Genomic DNA, 21,662 nt, shown 5'->3' with positions numbered 1-21,662 from the left:
CTAATCAATGGAAGCACGGCGCTAGTTTTTATGTGCTAAGCAATGGAAAGCACTGTGCTAGTTTTCTTTTTCCAAATCAATGGGGCATGCAATGGATCAAACTGCAACTTTTGAACTTGCATTTTTTGGGGTTTTGGATCATCGTGTATTTATTTCTTGAACAATGTCAACGAATCAGGTCTTAAATCCGAGCTAAAAGTTGTAACTATATTTGCTGCTGGTATATCTGTATAGCATTTATTGGGATATACACGCTGCATACTAGTATAATTAATTCCATGAATTTGCAGTATTGTGCACAACTCATCACTGTAAGCATTTTATTAACTTGTGATTGACTGAAATTGCCATATTAAGAACTTTGCTAACATCTGCCAATGATTTCGATTTTCTTTTAACATAGGGCAATTATGCGAAGAAATGACAGAAGACAATATAATTCTTTGTCCTGATTTGACGTACAACAAGGTCGCCTTACCAAACGTATTGGGACATCAGACACAGATAGAAGTGACTAAGGCACTTTCCAAACTTTTATTGTCCATATCGGAACAGGACTTTGATTGTCCAATTCAGGTAACCGTGCTATATCTTGAAACTTTAATAGTTGTTATAACAAACTAATTTGGTATCTTTGTCAAGAATATATTGTAATCCCACCCGATCGAGATTGTATTTGTATTGTAATAACCACGAAATGCACCATCCAACAGTAGCAATGCTGCTTATTCCGGAGAGAATACGTACATATCGGAACTACTCTCGCAAAAGCCATCTGCACACACGTGATTGTGGCAAATTGTCTGGCTCTATACTACAACTAATATAAACTCCTTAACATAAGTTTGGAACGTTGTTTCAGGCATCTTTATATCAGATTATTTGCAACATATCATGTCGTGTTGCATATCAATGGACAGCTTAAATATTCCCCTTAACAATGACACCACATTTGGAACAATCATCCTTTTCATGGCTGTGTACATGTCCTCAATCGCGTTGAGGTCTAGGCTGATGGCAGGACATTCCATTCTCTCTACTCTCAAATTCTGTAGGTAGTCATTGATTACCTTTCCTCTGTGGGGGCGAGCGTTGTCATCTAGGAGGATTGCATTAGGTGACAGATTGCGAAGGTATTGCGAAGGTCAATTTGGCATATTCTGTTTGACGCCACACTACATTCACAAGACGCGTACTTAGTCGTACAAATGGTTATGGGAATAAATGGATGATTCATCGATATGCAACATGACTATACGAACATGTCAGAAAAACTGATCTGAGATACAGATGTTTGAAAATACTGTCCAAATTTTGTTGAGAAGAACACAGTTTGTCGCGTCAAATTAGCACTGTTGGTAGGGCATCAGACTTCAGTGCAAGCTTAAGGTCCCTAGTTCAAGTCCCGGTATCGTTGGAAAATGTTCATGTAATAATAATTATACGTGCTTCAAATTCCCCTGGACAAGGAACTACCTGCCTAATTGCCTCGGTATATGTGGGTAGACTAGGAGAATGTGCCTATATTGAGCTGCATCCCTGGTATTGTTTACTGGTTTAAAATGTGTGTCTTGGGCCACGGTGGCCAGTGGTAAAGATTGCAAAGGCATGTAGGCGGGCACTATAAATCCCCAAAGTTATTTACCTTATAAAAATTTAAATTTATTGGGCACAAAACCTTCTAGGTTATATGCCAAGTTTCTTGAATGGGCTATTGAATAATGCTGTTGTAATGAGACTTTTTTTGTCTGATTGTGAACAGGTTAAAAATAATCATTCAAAAATGTTTTACTTCAGGAGTTTGCATGTCACACTTACTTACCACCATGCAGAGAATCTTCCTCAATTCGAGAGTTGATTTTACCATGTCGAATGGTCTGCGAAAGAGCAAGACAGGCTTGTGAGAAAAGCATATCATGGCCAGTGCTACCTGAACTCTCTTGTGATAAATTTCCTATGGATTATGGGTCTTACTATAGGTGCTGGGAACCAAAAGATGGTGAGTAGGCCTACATATACCTTATTTGTAGCTTGTTTTTAAAGTATAAATATCAGCGAGGCAATATTCTACTTACCCTTCTCACCAGTGCCACACATTTCCAGGAATGCGGGTGAGGGAAGTGCTTGAATAGTGCATTACTGTAATAGTGCAGAACTTATTTTGGTTACGGTATGTTTTTGATACATGGCTTATTAAACATGGGTTATAAGATGTAAGTTAGTCATTGAATATGTTTCCCTGTTTGAAATTCTCCCTTGTATTCTGTATCGAGTAAAACCGAAAATAATGCACATTTAACATTTATACAGCGGCAATAGTTATTAGTCCTTAAATGTGCCCAAATTTGGTCAATTTCCAAAGGAACAAGGTTATAAACCAAGCTTTCTACATGTATTTCGCAGGAATATTTGGCAATAAACTTCCATGTCAACAGGTACCCGTATCAACATGTCGTCAGCTAGGTTTCCGCTATACAAGAATACAAGCGAGTAATCCATTTCAGCATAAGGACATAGATGAAGCATTGGAGGCATTCTATGACAAGGAATTACAGGTAATAAAATTAAATAATTTAGATAAGTTCTGGTACAGATCCAATAGAAAGGAAAGTACTTGCTAGATATATTTCAGTTGCTATCAGGAACCTTGTTCACTCTGCAATGACTGTAGTGTTTCTAGATGTCGGCAGACCTTGGTGGCTGTGATGGTGTTGCCACAATTGTAGGTTGCCTGTTTGAGATTATCTGGTCCTAGATTCTGTCCAATTTGTATACCCCTCATCCTTGTTCATAGTCATTGCAGAGTAAATAAGGTTCCTGATAGGAATTGAAATATATCTAGTGAGTACTTTCCTTTCTATTGGATCTGTACCATAACTTATTTATTTAATTTGACTTTGAACGATCCTGATGAATCTTATCAATAATTACAGGTAATAGTTTTTGCTCAAATTTCTTAAGAAATAGGACGTAGTGTTGTCATTTGTAGATTGCGTAAAGCACTATAATTTAGAAAACAGAAGAACATGGCAATGTTTCAGGTATTTTTTTTTTTGGGGGGGTTGTTTTGTTTTTTTGTTGTTGTTTTTTTGTTTGTTTATTTTTGTTTGTTTGATTTTTTGTTTTTTGTTTTGTTTGTTGTTGTTGTTGTTGTTGTTGTTTAGTGTTTATTGTTGTAAATTATACTACAGTAATAGTAAATTACCTATGTTGCGTCTATTTGCAGAACTTAATGTCTACGGGGTGTTCTACGGAGCTTGCTTCTTTTGTATGCGCATCTTTTTTCCCGCCGTGTATAGACGGGGAAGTAACGAAGCCGTGTAATAAGGTAGGACACTTAGGAATACAGACAGCAAAACAAATGTGACTGGACGCGGCGAATCAGCCGTTAAGTCGACCCCGGTCAATTTTGTTTTATTTCGTGTTTAGAAAATATATACCATAAGCTTTAAAATTGTATATCATTTGACTTCAAACGATATCCAAAAGCGGGGTTATGATTTGTTGAACTCTGTTCCTTCGACAAAATTGTATTTTTTATCGGTTCTACATGTGTCTCTTTTTCTACATTTCTGGTAATAAATATCCAACAGTCATAATTGGCGGTCATTTCAAATCATCCCCAAGTCAACGAGGTTCAGAAATATCCTCTCATTGTTCATTGTTGATCATACATACCTACACCAAATACAATGCTTTGTTATCTACCACTTGAACAGGATTTAGCCAAAGCAAACAAAGGCAAGAACTATTCTATATAGAAATAGGTAGAAGCTTAAACAGCGTTTGATAAGATACTTGTCGCAACGAATTGATACACCTATGAATACGACCTTCACATACATTACACTTTAACTCAGAATACAATTTGCCGAGTTTACGGCTGATTCGTCGCGTCCGCTCACAAATAAGGTACCAGAGATATGTTCATACCTGTACATCCTAAACAAGGACAAACTTGTCTAAATTAAATCGTCTTAGAATTAAAGAAACGGAACATCTCAAAGTGTCCCTTTCATTGTTTAATCATTCTTTCTCGCAGGTTTGTCGACGCACTTGAAAAGCATGTAAACATGAAGCAAATACATTAGGATTCGACAAGAAAGAAACGAAAGGAACGAAATCAAAAGTTGCATTTTGAGTTATAATCAATGGATCACGCCAGGACCAAACTGTAACTTTTGAATTCGCATCATGGTGTTGTTATTGGTCAAAAATTTAAAGGACTTTTATTATTTCATCTGCATTGCCATTAGAAAACCTTAGAAAACAGAACAACATGCCACTGTTCCGGGTGTTTTTTAGGGGGTCGGTTTTCGGATTTTTTCTTTGTCTGTATCTCATTGTTACAGCTACAGCCCAGCAAATGCCATGTATTTGTTTCACAGGAAAAAACGTTTGGACGTCCCTGCTCTAAACTAACATCTCAAAGTGTCCCTTTCATTGTTTTATCATTCTTTCTTGCAGGTTTGTCGACGGACTTGGAAAGCATGTAAACATGAAGCCAATACATTAGGGTTCGGCAAACATGAAATATTCAGGTGTAGTAAACGTTATCCTCAAGCACCACCAACAGACGTTTATTCATCTTATTATGACAAACATGAGAGATGCCTTATGAGTAAGTTTTATTTATGCTATCTCCAGATATTACTCAATAACATGATAAGGGACAATCTATAATACTGCGCCAATAAAGTATCCGAATTATTTGAAAAAAAATCATAATTTTAAAACTAAACCACGTTTGGCTCAAGTTATTTTTAATAGATGCACTATCCTGTACATTATGACACCCCATTGAATCCAACGTGACCTCAAAAAATAAAGTTACAAGCATTTGATTAGACGAAGGTCCCGTTTTAAAAGTGACAAACTGTCCGATTCAAAAATCCATGAACTAGACTTCTGGTTTGAGAGTGGTGGATGGCTAATTTATGGGCGCCTTTTTTGTTTGAATTTAAAACAAAAGGAACAAAAGAAAACTGAAAGAGAAAACTAACATAAAACCTTACAGCTTTAAATAAATGTTGACTGTAGAAACTGTTGTGTGTTACACTTGTTGGAATCTTTTCGCTTTGTATAGCCCAATTTGTCAATGTCATAATGTGCACATTAAAATAAATCTCCCAAATATGACTTAGTTTTAAATTTATGATTTTCCCCAAGTGGTTGGATATATTTTTAGCGCGGTATACAATAAATTTGTATTATCATTCTCGTGCGCTAGTTCGCAATGTTTCAATGTTTCAATGTACCATGTGTAATCCTCTTCCCTTTGTTTGTATGATGTATTAAAGCCATATTATAACATTTATGAAAAAACAGCTTAGTATGCCTATTAATTTTCCATAAAATGTTAGCTTTTACTGTCAGATATGTCCCCTTTTAATTTTGAGCCGAACCAGTGAGGTAAAGCAAAGAAATTTGGAATTTACTACTAGCGCTAATGCATGGTACTCCCGCGGTTGTAATACGGTACGATCCTCTGATGTGTATGTGTCCCGCACGCCGTGTATGTACTGTGTTATGTGGACCATCGCGCACATGTTCGACTAATATTTCCATCGCACAGTTCCTGCGTTTTATTCAAAATCTCGGATTTTTACAAAACTACAGCACCTAAAGTCTTGATTTTAGCAGAGTATCTTTGTTTACTAAAGTACATTACAACCGTGTCAAAACCAGCATTTAACAATTTTTGAGGCCATTCGCCTCAGCAAATGTTATAATATGGCTTTAAGCTGACGGGTAAGCATCATTAATTGATCTCGTACACTGCTGGTGTGTTTTGTTTTGTTTGTACTGTTTACCCTGACTGCTCATATCCATAAGTACCATACTTGAGTCCTGTTTATCAGGGACATTCAGTGTGCCTCCGTGGTTAGAACGTTCGCCAAGCAAAAGGTCTGGAGTTCAAATCCCCGCACAGGCAGGTAATTCCGGATTTTTTTCGCTGGGGTATGTGCCTATGCATGTTATGTTTCTATTGTAAATTCATGTTATATTTTGCTAGTGTGTATTGTGTTGTCCTTCTTTCACCAGTACAAAACGCACGTGCATCTATTTAAAATCCCAGCACATGAGTGATTTTGAATAGATGCACGGGCTTTTGAAACTTACATTTGGAAATCGCAAGCTCTCTATTAAGTTGATGAGCCTTACGCATATACCATGCATGGCAATGTTAAGTGGTACAAGGTAGATGTTATGTTTCCTCATGCATATCCTAAACACAGACAAATATGTCAAGATTAATACCAACAGCCAATACTTGTACCCGATAGCCATGATAGCTCTGATTTAAGATCTCTTTTGTTGAAATCGGTTGAGAATTAAAGAAACGGTGATTGAAAAACCAAATCAAAAGTTTCCTTTAAATGTTCTGATTAATGAAAAGTACGGCGCTAGAGAACTCTTTATGTGCGAATCAATAGGGCACCCGTGCAATGAAACAATCTTTAAATTAGCATCTTCCTCTGGATTTCGGAACACCGTGTCCTTATTTCTTGACCGATTTCAACATAATAAGTTCTTAAATCCGACCTAAACAATGCAGCTATTGGCTGCTGATTCTAATTATGACATACTGTATATGTCTTTGTTTAGGATATACAGGGATGAAAATAACTGGTACATTAAACATTTTGCTGTCTGTATTCTGCTCTTGCATGAGTTCCAAACAATTAACAAAAATCGTGCATATATACTGCTCCAAGAAAGTATCCTTACACTTGGAAAAATAATCACAATTTCAAAACTGAATCATATTGGGGTAAATTTGTTGTTGTAAAAGATGCACTATCTAATCCTGCACATTATGATACCACATTGAATCCAATGTGACCTCAAGAAGTAAAGTTACAAGCAATTGAATAGACGAAGGTCCAGTTTTAAAAGTGAAAAATTGGCCTATACAAGGCGCAAAAAGATTCCAACAAGCGCAACAAAGAGACTACACAGTTTTTTCAATGAAGCTTTATTTAAAGCAGTATTTATTTCAGTTTTTACTTCTCTGTACTCATAACTTGCATTTTATTTGTCAGCTCGTTTGTTTCAGTTTTCTTTTGTTTGAAATTAATTAAAGGCACACACAAATTAGCCATTTACCGCTCTCAAACCAGATGTCTAGTTCGTGGAGTTTTGAATAGGCCAGTTTGTCACTTTTAAAACTGGACCTTCGTCTAATCAAATGCTTGTAACCTTGCTTCTTGAAGTCACATTGGGTTAAATGGGATGCCATAATGTGCCAGATTAGATAGTGCATCTATTAAAAAAATTTACCCCAATATGGTTCAGTTTTGAAATTGTGATTATTTTTCCATGTGTAAGGATACTTTCTTGGAGCAGTATTGTACGTCTTTTAAAAGGTATACTTCTTTGAAATTGAACTATACAGGATGCTTAAATTATAATTTTTCAATGATTGCGAAGGTTTTGATACAGCTCTTTTAAATATTAGGTATTCAGAAACATCGAGAAACATCTATAAACTCACTTTAAAGTGAATATAAATCAAAATATGTGTTTTCTATCACAGATATCCAAGCACCTCAAAATAAACCAAAAATCAATGACATCACCAGACTTCGGACGTCTATTGTATTTTACACGTCATCAAGTGACCAGGATGTAGCATCTTTCCTGGTTTCAACGTACAAGTTAAGCTTACCGGAAAGTATCTTGCATCCAACACAGAAGTCTCAATACAATGCATACAAATTGACGTGGCTTGAATTCGCACATGATTGGCAAGGAGAAATTCAAATAGGTAAGTGTCAAAGGTGAAGGTTTCTATTGACTTATTTGACTTTGTGCTTGGCGATTTTCATAGACGTACAGCCATTCATGGCATGACTCATGTGCATTTGTATTGCTCTACATAAGGCAGATGAACATTCTGCACTTCGTTGCATTGTGGTAGTAGCCAACATGGTCAAAACCTTTTCTCCATATGTTTCATCTATCTCCGTCATGTCCATCAAATTTCTTTACTCTTGGTTAGTTATATAGTTCCCTATTCTAATAATAATATACTCAAGAATGATACATAGTAGAAAAGCATTCTGCTACATTCGTATTACTTTTTTGTAGCAAAGAGTACTTCTTAACATGGCTATATCAATTGAACAATCTGCTACTATGCTGTATTATTGCAGCACACTTTTCCACCTCCGTGTTTATAATATTTCATTGATTATTCTGCACTTCGTTGCGTTAGATAGCATTGTGGTAGTAGCCAACAAGGTCAAAGGGTTGTCTATCTCCAGATGTTTCATCTCTCTACGTCATATCCATCAAATGTATTTTCTATTGGGTAGTTAAATAGTTCCATATTCTAATATAGCATAATATACTTCAGAATGATACACAGTAGAGCAGCATTCTCTATTGTTTTTCTGCAGCAAAGAGTTCTTCCTAATATCGATTCAACATTCTGCTCTACTGTTTTATTGGATCTCATTTGGTTTCCATTTTCCGCCCTCGTATTTCGTGTTTATAATAGTCCAATGAGATATTGCTTATAAATGTTTACATAATGACGTTTTCCAGGTGATCCAGATGCTGTGTCGGGTTCAACTCCTCTTGATCCAGAGGCAAGCTATTTTGTTACAGTACAAGCTCAGAATACGCATGGAACGGGTCCTATGACGGTAGTTGCACTTCCAAAATATGACGGTAATGTGCCATGTTTGATGATTTGTTTAGATTAATGGTCCTAAATTGCCATTAATGTAACTAAGGCATTGCACGTTTGCTTCTAACATAGTTACTGAATATATACAATCCCTGATATATTTCAAGTAAATGAAGTTCTTGTTTATTTCACAATCCTTACTTATATTCATTCATCTTTTGTTTTGAACATTACAGCTCAGAGATTACTGTTTTATTCATCAGTAACACGTAAGTTTACTTTTTATCCTTTATTTTTAAATACGCAAATATCCTTTCACAACATTTACGAAAATATCGGGTACTAAAATAATGGTTACTCGCAGCTGAGAAGTATGCGAAAGCTCTTGACATAAACACACCAACAACAAACTTAAGAATATTATAACAGAGTACCGTACCGTTTATGTAGTATCCTGATGTGATGTGTATCACTGCAGTATTCCTAGCGTATTGCAGCAGCGATAAGACGGATGAAGGAGAAAAATCACGCCATTTTAAATTTTAGTGTTTCACAGTTTTTTCATGTTGTTATCTTTTTATGTTTCAGCTGATAGAGTAAACTGGTTGGAAGAACTAGGTGTGTATATTCATTGAAATCCTGTTTCACATTAACTTATTATATGATATATAAGATGTAAACTGTATACATCAAATAAGGGGTAAAAAACTTCACCACCCCTGAAATCATACAAATCATGTGGTTGCATAGCTTCACGAACATTTCGAGGGTGACCAATTCAAAACCTTCTGAAAATGACACATTTGGCTATTTCAACCATTTAGTTAGCGTTTACCTTGTGTGTTAATTAGTGGTATGTGGGACTGATGAATATGTTGGTTTATTATGTAGCATATATGAATACGGTATGTAGGTTGTGTATGTGTTTGTGCTTTAGAAGCTATATTGTAAACAACTGTTTAACATTTAAAAAAAAGGTATACGGGGATGTGCCACGGTTTGGGGGTACCTTGCCAGCGATTTTAGTTTATCGATGGGTGTGCTTTTGGTCAAATGTGCCCCTTAAAGTACCCAATTAGGGCAAATTTTGATGCATTCTGGGAGGGTTTTTTTTTGGTTTTGTGAAAAATTGGTATACTGATGGGTAGCAAAAACAGCAAAAAGTATAGATAGGTATAGAGAAAGTTAGCATCCAAAAGTCTGCGTGGCACATCCCGTACAAATCTTTTCGAAGAACCCCTCCCCCGGGGCCTGGTTTAAATACTTTTTGTTGTGGGGGGATGTTAGTAGTTAATATGTTAATATATGATGGATTATCTTCTTCTGTCTTTTACAGATCAAAACTTAACATTCTTTAGATTACAATATAATCCTAATCAAATAATCTGCGTTAACTTGGACACCGGTAATCAAAATAGTCCACAGTGGGTAAAGGAAGATTGTATTGTATCTTCTAATGAAGGTAAGCTTAGTTGTCACTTTAGTGTTGCTAGTGATATGTTATAATGAAAACCTCGGGAATAACTCGAGGGAAAGGCAGAGAGAGGACGATTAATGAGGGCGAATGGGAATGGCTATTACGAATTGAACAAGATGAAACCAAAATTACGTTTATGGAATTAATTATGATTTTACATGGTCAGAACATACACATGCAGGAGCAAAATGTTTGCATTATTAAACCTTATCAGAATAACATTGCGGCATAATTGAATTTGATATAATTTAAGTGCTCTACATGACAAGTAGTAAATTAACCGTCATGAACGAGCCTAAACAAAACATATCAGGAGATGGGAATATTGCGTCATGTCGGTATGAGGGTCAACAAGAAGGGATTCAATACTCTATCTCCTCACGGTATGCAATTGATGCACTAATACACACATATGACGTGCACTCGATGCAGATCTATGACTTGCGGCACTATTATCATATTCAATTATCCAAAGACAAATTATCGTCATAAGAGGTGTAAAACATCATTATCCTGGTTTTCGACACAAAATGTTAACCTGTATTTATTCCCCTTACGGGATAAGATTTGGTTACACCAATCAGGTCGATTACATTTTCTTGTATAAATGAAGCAATTTACAATATTATAAGTTTTTCACATAATAGAAAATCGAAATCACATTTCCCTTTATATTTTAAGCTAATCAGTGTAAACTAGCAAAAAGCTTCTTGCCCAAAAATTAATTGGTCTCGCAAAACATATGCGCAATATGATAAATGCATGACTTTCTTCCTTATTCTCAAAAATAATAATAATTAAACATAAACATTTAAAACAAGAATCCTCGGCCCAAGTCCCGGCCATCTCCGGGTACCTATGGACCGGGGTTATTATGTGCATAATACATGTAGTTGATCAGAATCTATTCGATGTCGTAACCTTTAATTTACTTGCTTATACTTTATTTTGTTATTTATTTTATTCTGGTCTAACTAGGCTCTGATGAAGTTACTAATACAATTTCTTTGTCCACGGAGATGACGTTGCTTAATATTGCAAGGAAGGATTTTTCAACGTACACATGTTCAATACGGGGACTACAATCAACAGTTACTACAAGTTTTGGTAAGTGCGTGTACAGCTAAATAACCCTAACATAAGACAATCATATGATACTTAATACTTTTGCATGGCCTGTGGGTGAAACATCAAGGTCATAGATTATGTTTGTGTGTGGATGTAAACGTTTTGTACAAGTAGTTGCGTCTAATGCACAGCCCCCCCCCCCCACCCGTCATCGGGGCTCGTGCATTAGACGCATCAACATCTCAGTAAGCGTGCATTATTTTGTACAATTCCACTCCCAACAAGTGATACGCGTCTATTTACCCCCAACTCCCAACCTGTTTTTGCCCCGTGAAAGGAAAGAAGAAGGAAGAAAGAAGATGAAGAGAAAGTTTCCGCCCAGGAGTTGAACCACCGACATGTCAGAAAAGGGAAAGAGTGGTTGCCTCCTGAATATTGATGATACTTTTTTAACAGACATACTGATTAATGACACAAACTTGTTTACTTACATGAATTAATGTTCTGTTTTGTGTTGTTGTTGTAAATACAGCAAAATGTGAACGTGCCGAGAACTACATATGCAGAACAAACGGAGACTACACTATATTACCGAACTCATTCGGCCACACGAAACAACAAGAATCTGAAATGACGTCATACGTCTTCCTCCGCCTTCTTCGCCATGGTTGCGCCAATGATACGTCCTCCTTGAAAGACTTTGTATGCCTTGCCTATGCCCCTAGCGTAGACTCGTGTGAAGGTGATATCAAGAGGATAGTGCCTTGTAGAGAAGTATGTGAGATGGCGTATGAAGCATGTCAAGATGACATGGAATTGATTGGATTTGAGTGGCCTCTTGAAGCGGCTTGTGACAACTTTCCATCCATTGCTGAAGATTCTACATGTCATATGCCAGGTGAGTAAAGACTTGGCGATTCTGTATGCAGCTCCTTTTTTCCATTCCCTATTCGCCGTAGAAGTGATGTAATTAATCGGAATAATTACCATAGCAATAGAGGAATACAATTTTGAATATGTCGCCCTGCACTTCAACGTTTACACGGTACCTATGCATTGAACCATAGATGCCAAAGAAAGGCTGATCACTCGCACCTGCAAGATTAGTATCTTTGAAAAGAGCGGTATTGTATTCAATCTATGTTTGCTGACATACACAGGTGATTAGTGCAATCTGCTTGTAGTGCAGGGCGATCTACTCAAAAATTGTATTCATCTATTGCTATGGTAGTTTATCCGATTATTACGTCACTTTTACAGCGAATACTGTTTTATAAGGGGTCAGTATGTCGTTCGTGATCCAAGAAGTACACACGCCATGAACGTCTAGATGAACGAAATTTAGTGGCTGTAGTACGGGCTGATTGTAACTTCTGTGCTCTGCATGCCAATTAGCTGAAGGTTGTATTATATTCTTTTTTTTTTTGTCATGCTGTCTGCGATTTGAAGTGTTTCACCATAACAATTCATTGATGCCAGCACTTTTGGCTACCATGATGAATGTTCTCAAAAATGGTCTATTTTGTGTGTGTCCACCACCTGTCATATAACATGTCTAATGGCGTCGTCCATGACAACCTGACTAATTGTTAAACTCGATTTAATAAATATATTCTACCAACTGTTTATTTGTAAAATATTCCCTGCATCTTTTTAAATACCATAATTTCGGTTCATTGTTTTTTGTCGATAACATGTCTAATGGCGGCGTCCATGGCCATTGACAAATTATTAAATTCGAATTAATAAGTTTATTTTACCAACTGTTTACTTGTCAGTAAAATATCCCCTACATCTGTTTGAATACAATAATTTCGGTTCAATGTTTTTGTCGATTCAATAGGGATGCCTGAAGAACAAAACGATGAAGAAATTGAGAGTAACAAAATAAAGACGAATGACACAAGCAGGAATTGTGATTTTAAGGCTCGTCGATATGATGTACTCGACTTCGGTGTACCGTATCTTTTCAGTGGATGGGTAGATGTACAGGGACAAGGTGCCGCCAATGACTTTTGCAGGTATGAACATTTTAAATAGTGTATCACTTTTGTTTTTGTGAATTTAATAAGTGAATAGATACAATTGCAACAAGTTGAAATAGACCTAGTGACAAACTCTAATGAGCTATGACATCATCACCCAATTTACATCTTGCCGTCCACAGCCAATACAATTGGAGCACCATTGGCCTGTTTGCCATATATGAGCATTATATTCAATATTTATGAAATATTGCATGGTACATGAAGGGAAAATACCCGGATGGTGTCCACATTTGGCTCGAATATACCATATGGTCGATACTATCGAGGGAGTTTGGTATTTTTATGAATGAACTGTAGTATGAATGGTAGCACACCGCCATCCACAATAGCCTTCTGTACATGTCAGCGCTGCTTGATTCACTAAGAAACGGTGAAATGCTTGGTTGAAATTACATTGGTACCTGAGTCGGTTTTTTAATTTTGCTAAATTTTTTGCATGCAATATGCAGATAACATATTCAAATCAATATCAATTGTGATATTTTGGCCAAAATGCATTTGTTTTCAAATGCATTAATTACCTGTAAACACAATTATGATTATGTTCTGCTACCATTATTTGTCACTTCGCAGAGTGGTACGGAACAGCATCCGTTCATTTTTATCGTGCTCACTGGCCGGTAGTGAAGGACACAGCGAATACAACTATAACTCCCCTAATGCATTGATAGATGAATTTGAACCCGGTCACATGGATACTTGGTACATGAAAGATGAAGACGGCGATGGAAGGGACGATTACTGCAGGTAACGTATTAATATCGTCATAAATCACGCATACTGATGAATGCCTGATAATTACAAACCGTCCCTTTGTATTATGTTATGAGCCGTAATGACTCAAGGCCCAAATCACCTTTTACCCGAATTCTCGCGAATGCACAACAAAAATATACTGTTTGGTTAAGTTAACAAAATATAAGTCTTTAATTAAAAGTAAAATATGATTGGTTCATGAACACTAAATGCGCATACAATACAATCACACTTTTAAATTAGCATTACTTAACCAACAGTCTTCTTCTTGATGATTATAGTGTTCTGGTACAATTTTCTGGCTGGCTGATGTATTTATCCTTGTTTGCTTATCCTGCAAAAATCACTGTTCAGCGAGGTCCGTTGTACACTTGCATTTATAATCCTTTGCGTATAAAATCCTCGCACAGAAATGGTGCTGTTTTCTCCAAATACTTAACTTCTTGCGAGGTTCTCCAAATTCCTTGCGCAGATGACAACCTCCATAAATGGTGTTTCTTTCACCAATCACTCTCTTTCTCCAAACAGGCTTCTCTCTGCACTGCTCCACTTTATTGACAGATGTGTTGTTTTATAAACCTGACTCCAGCACATCTTTCATACACTCAAAATTCCCTTCGTTGCTGTAATAAAATAGCACATTATTGGCTATGCAAACTGTTTCAAATGTATCTCCTTTTGAAGCACAACATCGACCAACACATAGATAGAGAGTCTACGATCTCTCTGCATATTCTGCCAAGAGCAAACTAAATTGCTTTCACCTTTATACTACCATTTTATCACATTATAAACACTTCCTTTGGGTATTCCCCATATGATGTCATATCTACTTGATATTATCAGGGATTCCCCTAATGGTGCAATACACAGAACATTGTAGAGAGCAGGGGATGTCTCAACAATCCAAACTTAGATATGATTTAATTTGTTTCGATCAACTTGATGAATGAGAAGGGATTCCCACACATGTCATCACTCATGAATATCTCTTAATTTTATAGACAGATAAATAATCAAATTAATTTACTCAAGGCACATCACAATTATAATGATTATAGAGGGCGACAGAGTAAAGCCATTTTTTGCCCTTTTCGTACGTCCTCGCGCACATACTTCATGTTTTTGAAAAGGGACTGTTTATGTTAAATCTGATATTCGTCTTTATGAGGAACTCACGAAATTATGATCAAAAATGTTTACTTAATAAATATATCCTATACTTAAGCTTTTCTTTCAAGAGTACTACATTTTCAGTTTAAATGTTTTCTTGAAAGCTGTATAATTATCATGTGATTTCGCAAACTTTCTGTTCACTTGCCTGACATGCAACATAAATGTGTTCCAAAATGACGATAAATGTTGACGATAAAGTTACATCCCTTGTTCTGTAATGTGCAGAAATAGAGGTATGACTTGTTTGGGGTAATTGTGTTCTCCGGTAATACGCATATTTAATATTTACTTGTTATTTATTTGGAAAGCAAACATACTCTGACCCTACCGGCTTTGTAACTTTAAAATGTCTGTCATGTATGTGATTAATTTCCGTAGGTGTGTGGGCAACATCCCTGATACATATGTGTCATGTATGAAAGCAGGGCCAGAAGGATTTGATGGACATTATGATTTTACACCAAAAGGAACAACTCAACCGTGTCATTTCATCAAAGTCAACCCATACTTCGGTCCACCACCACTGTAATGTTAACATTATCTGGAGACCCGGTAATTAATAAACAGGTTCATCCAAATCAAGCAGGCGCTGACAAATGTGACGATTTCTTAAAACTATCTTGGCCTAAAAGTTTCCTCAGTGAACCACTGACTTGATGTTGTTGTGATGATCCAACAGCTGATGACTGGCGGGAAGTTATGTCACTTCCGGTAGCGATGTTGGAGACTGCTAACAAGAATAACATCGTTACCAGAAGTGACATAACTTCCCACCAGTCATCAGCTGTTGGATCATCACAACAACATCAAGCTTCGAAAAATTCAGTGGTTCACGGACGAAACTGTCAGCAAGAAAGTAAATTTCTTCAATTGGTTTTGACAAATCAAAAACTTTTAGATTATATGTTACAGCTAGTCAACCATAGTATAATTTGTTTGATTATTAGATCTAAAATGTATTGAAAAAAAAATGAAAATTTCATAAGCCAATGTTAAGACGTAAAATCTGGAATCAAAGTAAATATTTAAGAAATCAACATGTTTGACGCGTCTTGTTTTGAATGGGAAATGTCAAAGATGGCATCACAAAGGCAAGTCGCTTTGAATTTATTGAGGTGGTCTACTGATCTTGGAGGCATACGATGAAAAGAGTTAGCGCTTGGTCTGACACGATCCGACTGGTTGGAATAACCACCTTGTGGACCTTTATTAGTATGGTCGCAGCACGGATGATCATTTCGTCGGGTGCATCACATACTGGTCTATCTTGAATTTTTGACTTTTTTGAGAAAATTGGTATATAGTTCTTTTTTACGGAGCTCTTCCAATACAACAAATTACAGACCTCAATTTTTCCTAGATAATTAGTTATAAAATGTTAAATTTAAACTATCAATGATTTTTTCAAAATACGTATTTTCACATACTGATCTATCTCGAAAAAACACGCATTTCTAGAAAATCGCAATTGAAAATCTTCGTATTAAGTTTACCTTTCTATAATTTAATTAGACTATGGATTTTCATGAAAGTGGTTTTAAATTAAAGCATATACTTAGCAGATTTATTTAAGTGGAATCTTTAATTATATTTACGTATGTAATATTGCTTAAAACTACACTTAAGTTGTAGTTATGTATGTGAAATCGTTAATTTCCCGATATCGTATTGAAAGTGCATTACATACTGGTCTATCTCGAGATAGACCAGTATGTGATGCGTCTAAAGTCACGTCTTTGTCATGATTGTTCGCGAAATGCAAGATAGCCCCCAAGATAGACCAGTATGAAACGCACTTTAAATACGATATCGGGAAATTAACTATTTCACATACTGAACTACAACTTTAGTGTAGTTTTAAGCAATATTGCGTACGTAAATATAATTAAAGATTCCACTTAAATAAATCTGTTAAAGGTCCACAATCGGTGGCCTGGTCAACTGGTAGGTGACCTTGTCCTTATAGATCACATTCCTGTATACTTGTATAGACTTGGGTGGTGTCTGGACTGACATGCCCTGGGCCACATAACTCAATTATGTAGTTCATTATTCCAGATGTGATGGTGGACCTTTAATTATATGTTTTAATTAAAAACCACATTCATGAAAATCAATAGTCTAATTAAATTATAGAAAGGTTAACTTCATACGAAGATTTTCAATTGCGATTTTCTCGAAATGCGTGTTTTTCAAGATAGACCAGTATGTGATGCGACCGACGATTTCATCAACATGGCACGGAATAAGTTTCACTTGGAATATTGATTTGTCTTACCGTATCTACATGTGATAATACTTTCCATATAGGGATAATCCCTCCAAGATCACGGAAGCTCACAGAGATAAAAGCGGGATAAACGAAGGGTGTTTACTGGTTATTTGGATAAGTGATGTGATTGGATGCACTCAACATTGCAGGTCCGATTCGGATCCCTCGTCAGATCCATGAGAGGAAACTGAAACAACAATAGTAATGTATCTTGGTGGTGACATTATGAATCATCTGTGGGATAATAATAGTTTCGAAGCGTCTAAACTAGATTCTTTACGGAACAAAACAGATCATGATTAACGTCAGCTTATCCAGACAGAAGTAGGGTCAATTCCGGGGTTCAATTCCATGTCAAACTCATGATTATTATGGTTATCTATAGTGGGGCTGTGATATAGTTTTAGATAAAGGTGGGTCATACTATATGTAACTAATATTGCATTATTTATGCTTACATTAACATGGTTATCTTTAATGTGATTGCAATTGAAATAATGCATGCATTGTCGTCAGCTTCTGTGACAACTCTTATATGAGTTTCATTGAATGCCTATACCACTAAATTATATAATCATACCTGTTATGTGTTGAGCCCGCTGTTGAGCTCACAAAATGCTCTATGTCCACGAGGAATCACGCCCTCAAATGTTTTCGAAACCATTGCCTGGTAATAACAGATGTACACCCAGTGCCCATAAAATACTTCTTCGATTTTATGATAAAATCAAAAGATTTAAATGGACAAAGCGCCATTCCAGCCTGTATCAAAATAATAGCAACCTATCATTTACAGGATTTACTATGTGTTGTAACTCTTACTGGAATCCACCCAGTCAATGCATTTTGTTACGAAGATTTGTGTAAGATTTGCTAACTCAGTGGTCTGAATCTATTAATTTTGGCATTAGCCGATCAGAGTGAAAATCTGTACTTTTCGTCTATTCCAGACGATAATTTGGTGTAAATAGTCATTTGAATAATACTTGTATTGATGTACATTTGTATATAGGCCTATCCGTGACTCCAGATTAACCTACAAGCTTTTTTGGATTGGATCGGGGAATATCGGATTGAGCGCGAAAAGCAGGATCCTCTCCACTTTTTAATAACTAAAGAACGAATCGTTCAAATAATAGTCAAAGTTTTGTAATTCAGCTGCCATGTATAAATATGGTATGCCATTAGAATCAATGGAATGTTCATTTTGTTTCTTCTTAAGACTATACTTTTTTTGCAACGGGTAATCATGGTAATGTAGTTGTGAACAAATGGTTGAACCGTTTGTTGTACTCTCTTGATGCTACGTACTTTGTTACATGCAATACTATATGATATAATTACCATTAAATGGCCACGTGTCAAAATTAATCTTTTGGTAAAAGGGCTCGGAATTGTTGGAAGACAATATGTTTGCTCCCTATACAAATTACACCATGTATTTTCATGATTTGCGGGACAAACACAAAGCTGTCCCGAAATTATGCGTTTGTATTTTCGGGACAATGTGTTAGTGCAATACATGTATAAAAAGCCAAGAAATTACTTTTACCAATTACGAGCCCCTTTCCAAAAGACAATTGAAATACATGACTGTTTTATTGGATTCATATTTTCATATAGGCACTGTATGTACACAGGTTTATTCAAAGTACGTAGCATCAAGACAGTGCAACAAACGGTTCAACCACTTGTTCACAACTACATTATCCGTTGCAAAATTTAGGGTGTATAAGCCTATAATGTGAATAATGTACAGCAATGTTGTCACTAGTCTTACATGTGTTTACAATCATGCAGTGACGAAAATATTTTTGGTTTGGCTCTTATCCCAAGAACACCAACAGCTACAAACTATAAACAAGGTACATTGTATTATTATTGTTTGATTTTCAAACCTAAAATTCCAGTAAAATACAGTACTAATTTTGGTGAGATTTAAAAAAAGAAATGACACAGTTTTACCAAATAAAACACAGCTCAATCTTAAACCTTTAGCTGGAACTAAATTAAAATAAATTAATATTTAATTATTTGGCCAATATTTTGTTGGGAATAAAATAAGAGCATGCATTTTTACGTGTTTTTATGCTGTTTCAATACCAAAGACTTGTACAACGTCTAATATAAGTATAATGCACTTTGATTTTTACATTTTATGTATCATTTTTATAACCAATTATTAGAAATTTTCATAAAATTGAATATTCTGAATGTTAAGGGGTACTACACCCATTGTAATGTGTGACTATTTTGGGATTTTTTCTCAAAATATAATAACACACTGGTAACAAAAGTTAAGTATGTTATAGAGGCACGGAATCTAGTTACTACAATGGACTTTCAGTGACTCAAGATAAGCGGTACGTTAAATGATAAGAAAAGAACTGCCGCTAGTATGTACCTCGTTTCTTAACATTTAATGAACCACTTGTCTTGAATCACTAAAATTTCAGTGAAGTATATTCCTTGCCCCTATTATACATAACTTTTGTTACCAGTGTGTAGTTATTTTTGAGAAAAATGTCAAATTGGTCACAAAATTTGTCATGGGGTGTGGTACCACCTTAAAGCTCTGGTCTTTAACAATTATATTTGTGACTGCGAGGAAACGTTCTATACTGCGCCAATAAAGTATCCTTACACTTGGAAAAATAATGACAATTTCAAAACTGAACAATATTGGGGTAAATTTGGTTTTTTTTAATAGATGCACTATCTAATCCTGCACATTATAACACCACATTGAATCCAATGTGACCTCAAGAAGTAAAGTTACAAGCAATTGAATAGACGAAGGTCCAGTTTTAAAAGTGACAAACTGGCTTATACAAGGCGCAAAAAGATCCCAACAAGCGCAACAAAGAGACAACACAGTTTCTTCAATGAAGCGTTATTTAAAGCAGTTTTTATTTCAGTTTTACTTCTCTGTACTTTTCATAACTTTCATTTTATTTGTCAGTTCTTTTGTTTCAGTTTTCTTTTGTTCCGTTTGTTTTAAATTAAAGCCAAATGCATAAATTAGCCATTCACCACTCTCAAACCAGATGTCTAGTCTGTGGAGTTTTGAATAGGCCAGTTTGTCACTTTTAAAACTGGACCTTCGTTTAATCAAATGCTTGTAACTTTGCTTCTTGAAGTCACATTGGATTCAATGTGGTGTCATAATGTGCAGAGTGAGATAGTGCATCTGTTAAAAAAAAATTTACCCCAATATTGTTCAGTTTTGAAATTTTGATTATTTTTCCAAGTGTAAGGATACTTTATTGGCGCAGTATAGTTGCATGCGTTTGATTTCATATTTCCCTACAAATATCAAAAATAATGTAAATTTGCAGGTCTAACCGCATGAAGGATAATGCATTTGGCAAGAACAAGATAACATATTTTCAGTGCTGTATTTTTCTGGAATTATGAGTAACTGTTAAAGATAATTATAAGGCTATATATATTTAATTTTGTGTTTTATCATGTTTATAGTGGACACCAAAACAATACATTTTTATCATGTTACTCTTCCAATATATTTATAATTTATTATACAAAAACAACTTTTAGCATTTATTAACACTTTTATAAAACATTAGTGCCTTAACTTTGTAGATGTGTTTAAATATCTTTTTTTTTTGCCGCCGTTATAAGCGTCAAAAATTTTTTATTTCAATTTTAATGTATACCTTATACAGTGAGGCGATTTTGTTTCGTGTTAATTTAGTAGGTGAAGTTGGTTTTTTTTCGTCTCAAAACTTCCAAAAACTTCCCAAGCCCTTTAGAAATCAAATGGTGCGCCCCTTAGGGTTTTTTATGGTTAGGGCTGACTATATTATGCAATTACATATACCATTGTAATTGGTTATTAATTTTGGAATTGTTTATATGTAGTAAAACATGCTAATTGTATTGTCATCTTAAAAGTAGCCTAAAGTACCTCTAGTAACCTACTTTACCTCTACCTTGTACATATACTTTTTGTGCACAGTTACCCGTCCTACAGCAAGAAAGGTCAAAGCCCATGCTTTGAATCCTATTACTCGTGCCCTATTTTGTAATGTCAGCCAATAACAAAATACAAGAGTTATGGCAAACTATTCTTTGCTTACAATGCTGCTCCAAACAATGTGGGACCATTTGTTAAATTAAAATCTGAGCATGTTGATATTTTTATCCATGTGCAGCCGCAAGTTTGACATTTGACCTTTTTGTCTATAATTAAAGAACTGCACTAAA

At 35.7% G+C, this 21,662-nt stretch overlaps 1 protein-coding gene across 1 annotated transcript; it reads left to right on the top strand.

Annotated features, from left to right (window-relative positions):
• The first annotated feature begins 407 nt into the window (after positions 1–407).
• LOC140170313 (uncharacterized) lies at positions 408–15,812 on the top strand. Its single transcript, XM_072193682.1, has 15 exons — positions 408–576; positions 1,798–1,999; positions 2,404–2,555; positions 3,227–3,328; positions 4,468–4,621; positions 7,541–7,771; positions 8,554–8,679; positions 8,875–8,907; positions 9,227–9,256; positions 9,975–10,100; positions 11,094–11,222; positions 11,716–12,081; positions 13,027–13,204; positions 13,805–13,978; positions 15,542–15,812. The coding sequence occupies exons 1-15, from the start codon at positions 421–423 to the stop codon at positions 15,690–15,692; spliced, it is 2,310 nt and encodes a 769-aa protein (XP_072049783.1). The 5' UTR covers positions 408–420; the 3' UTR covers positions 15,693–15,812.
• Positions 15,813–21,662: the final 5,850 nt, after the last annotated feature.

This window comes from Amphiura filiformis, chromosome 14 (genome assembly GCF_039555335.1).
Source record: "Amphiura filiformis chromosome 14, Afil_fr2py, whole genome shotgun sequence".
Classification (NCBI taxonomy): Eukaryota; Metazoa; Echinodermata; class Ophiuroidea; order Amphilepidida; family Amphiuridae; genus Amphiura; species Amphiura filiformis.
The sequence above is the reverse complement of the archived record's forward strand: the minus strand, read 5'-3'. Positions and strand labels throughout refer to the sequence as shown.

Bases quoted from the DNA above. Each gene is read 5' to 3' on its own strand.
- LOC140170313 (XM_072193682.1), top strand. From the start codon at position 421: ATGACAGAAGACAATATAATTCTTTGTCCTGATTTGACGTACAACAAG. The intron at 12,082-13,026 runs GTGAGTAAAGAC...TCGATTCAATAG, and splicing joins TTCTACATGTCATATGCCAG to GGATGCCTGAAGAACAAAAC. The intron at 13,979-15,541 runs GTAACGTATTAA...TAATTTCCGTAG, and splicing joins GGAAGGGACGATTACTGCAG to GTGTGTGGGCAACATCCCTG.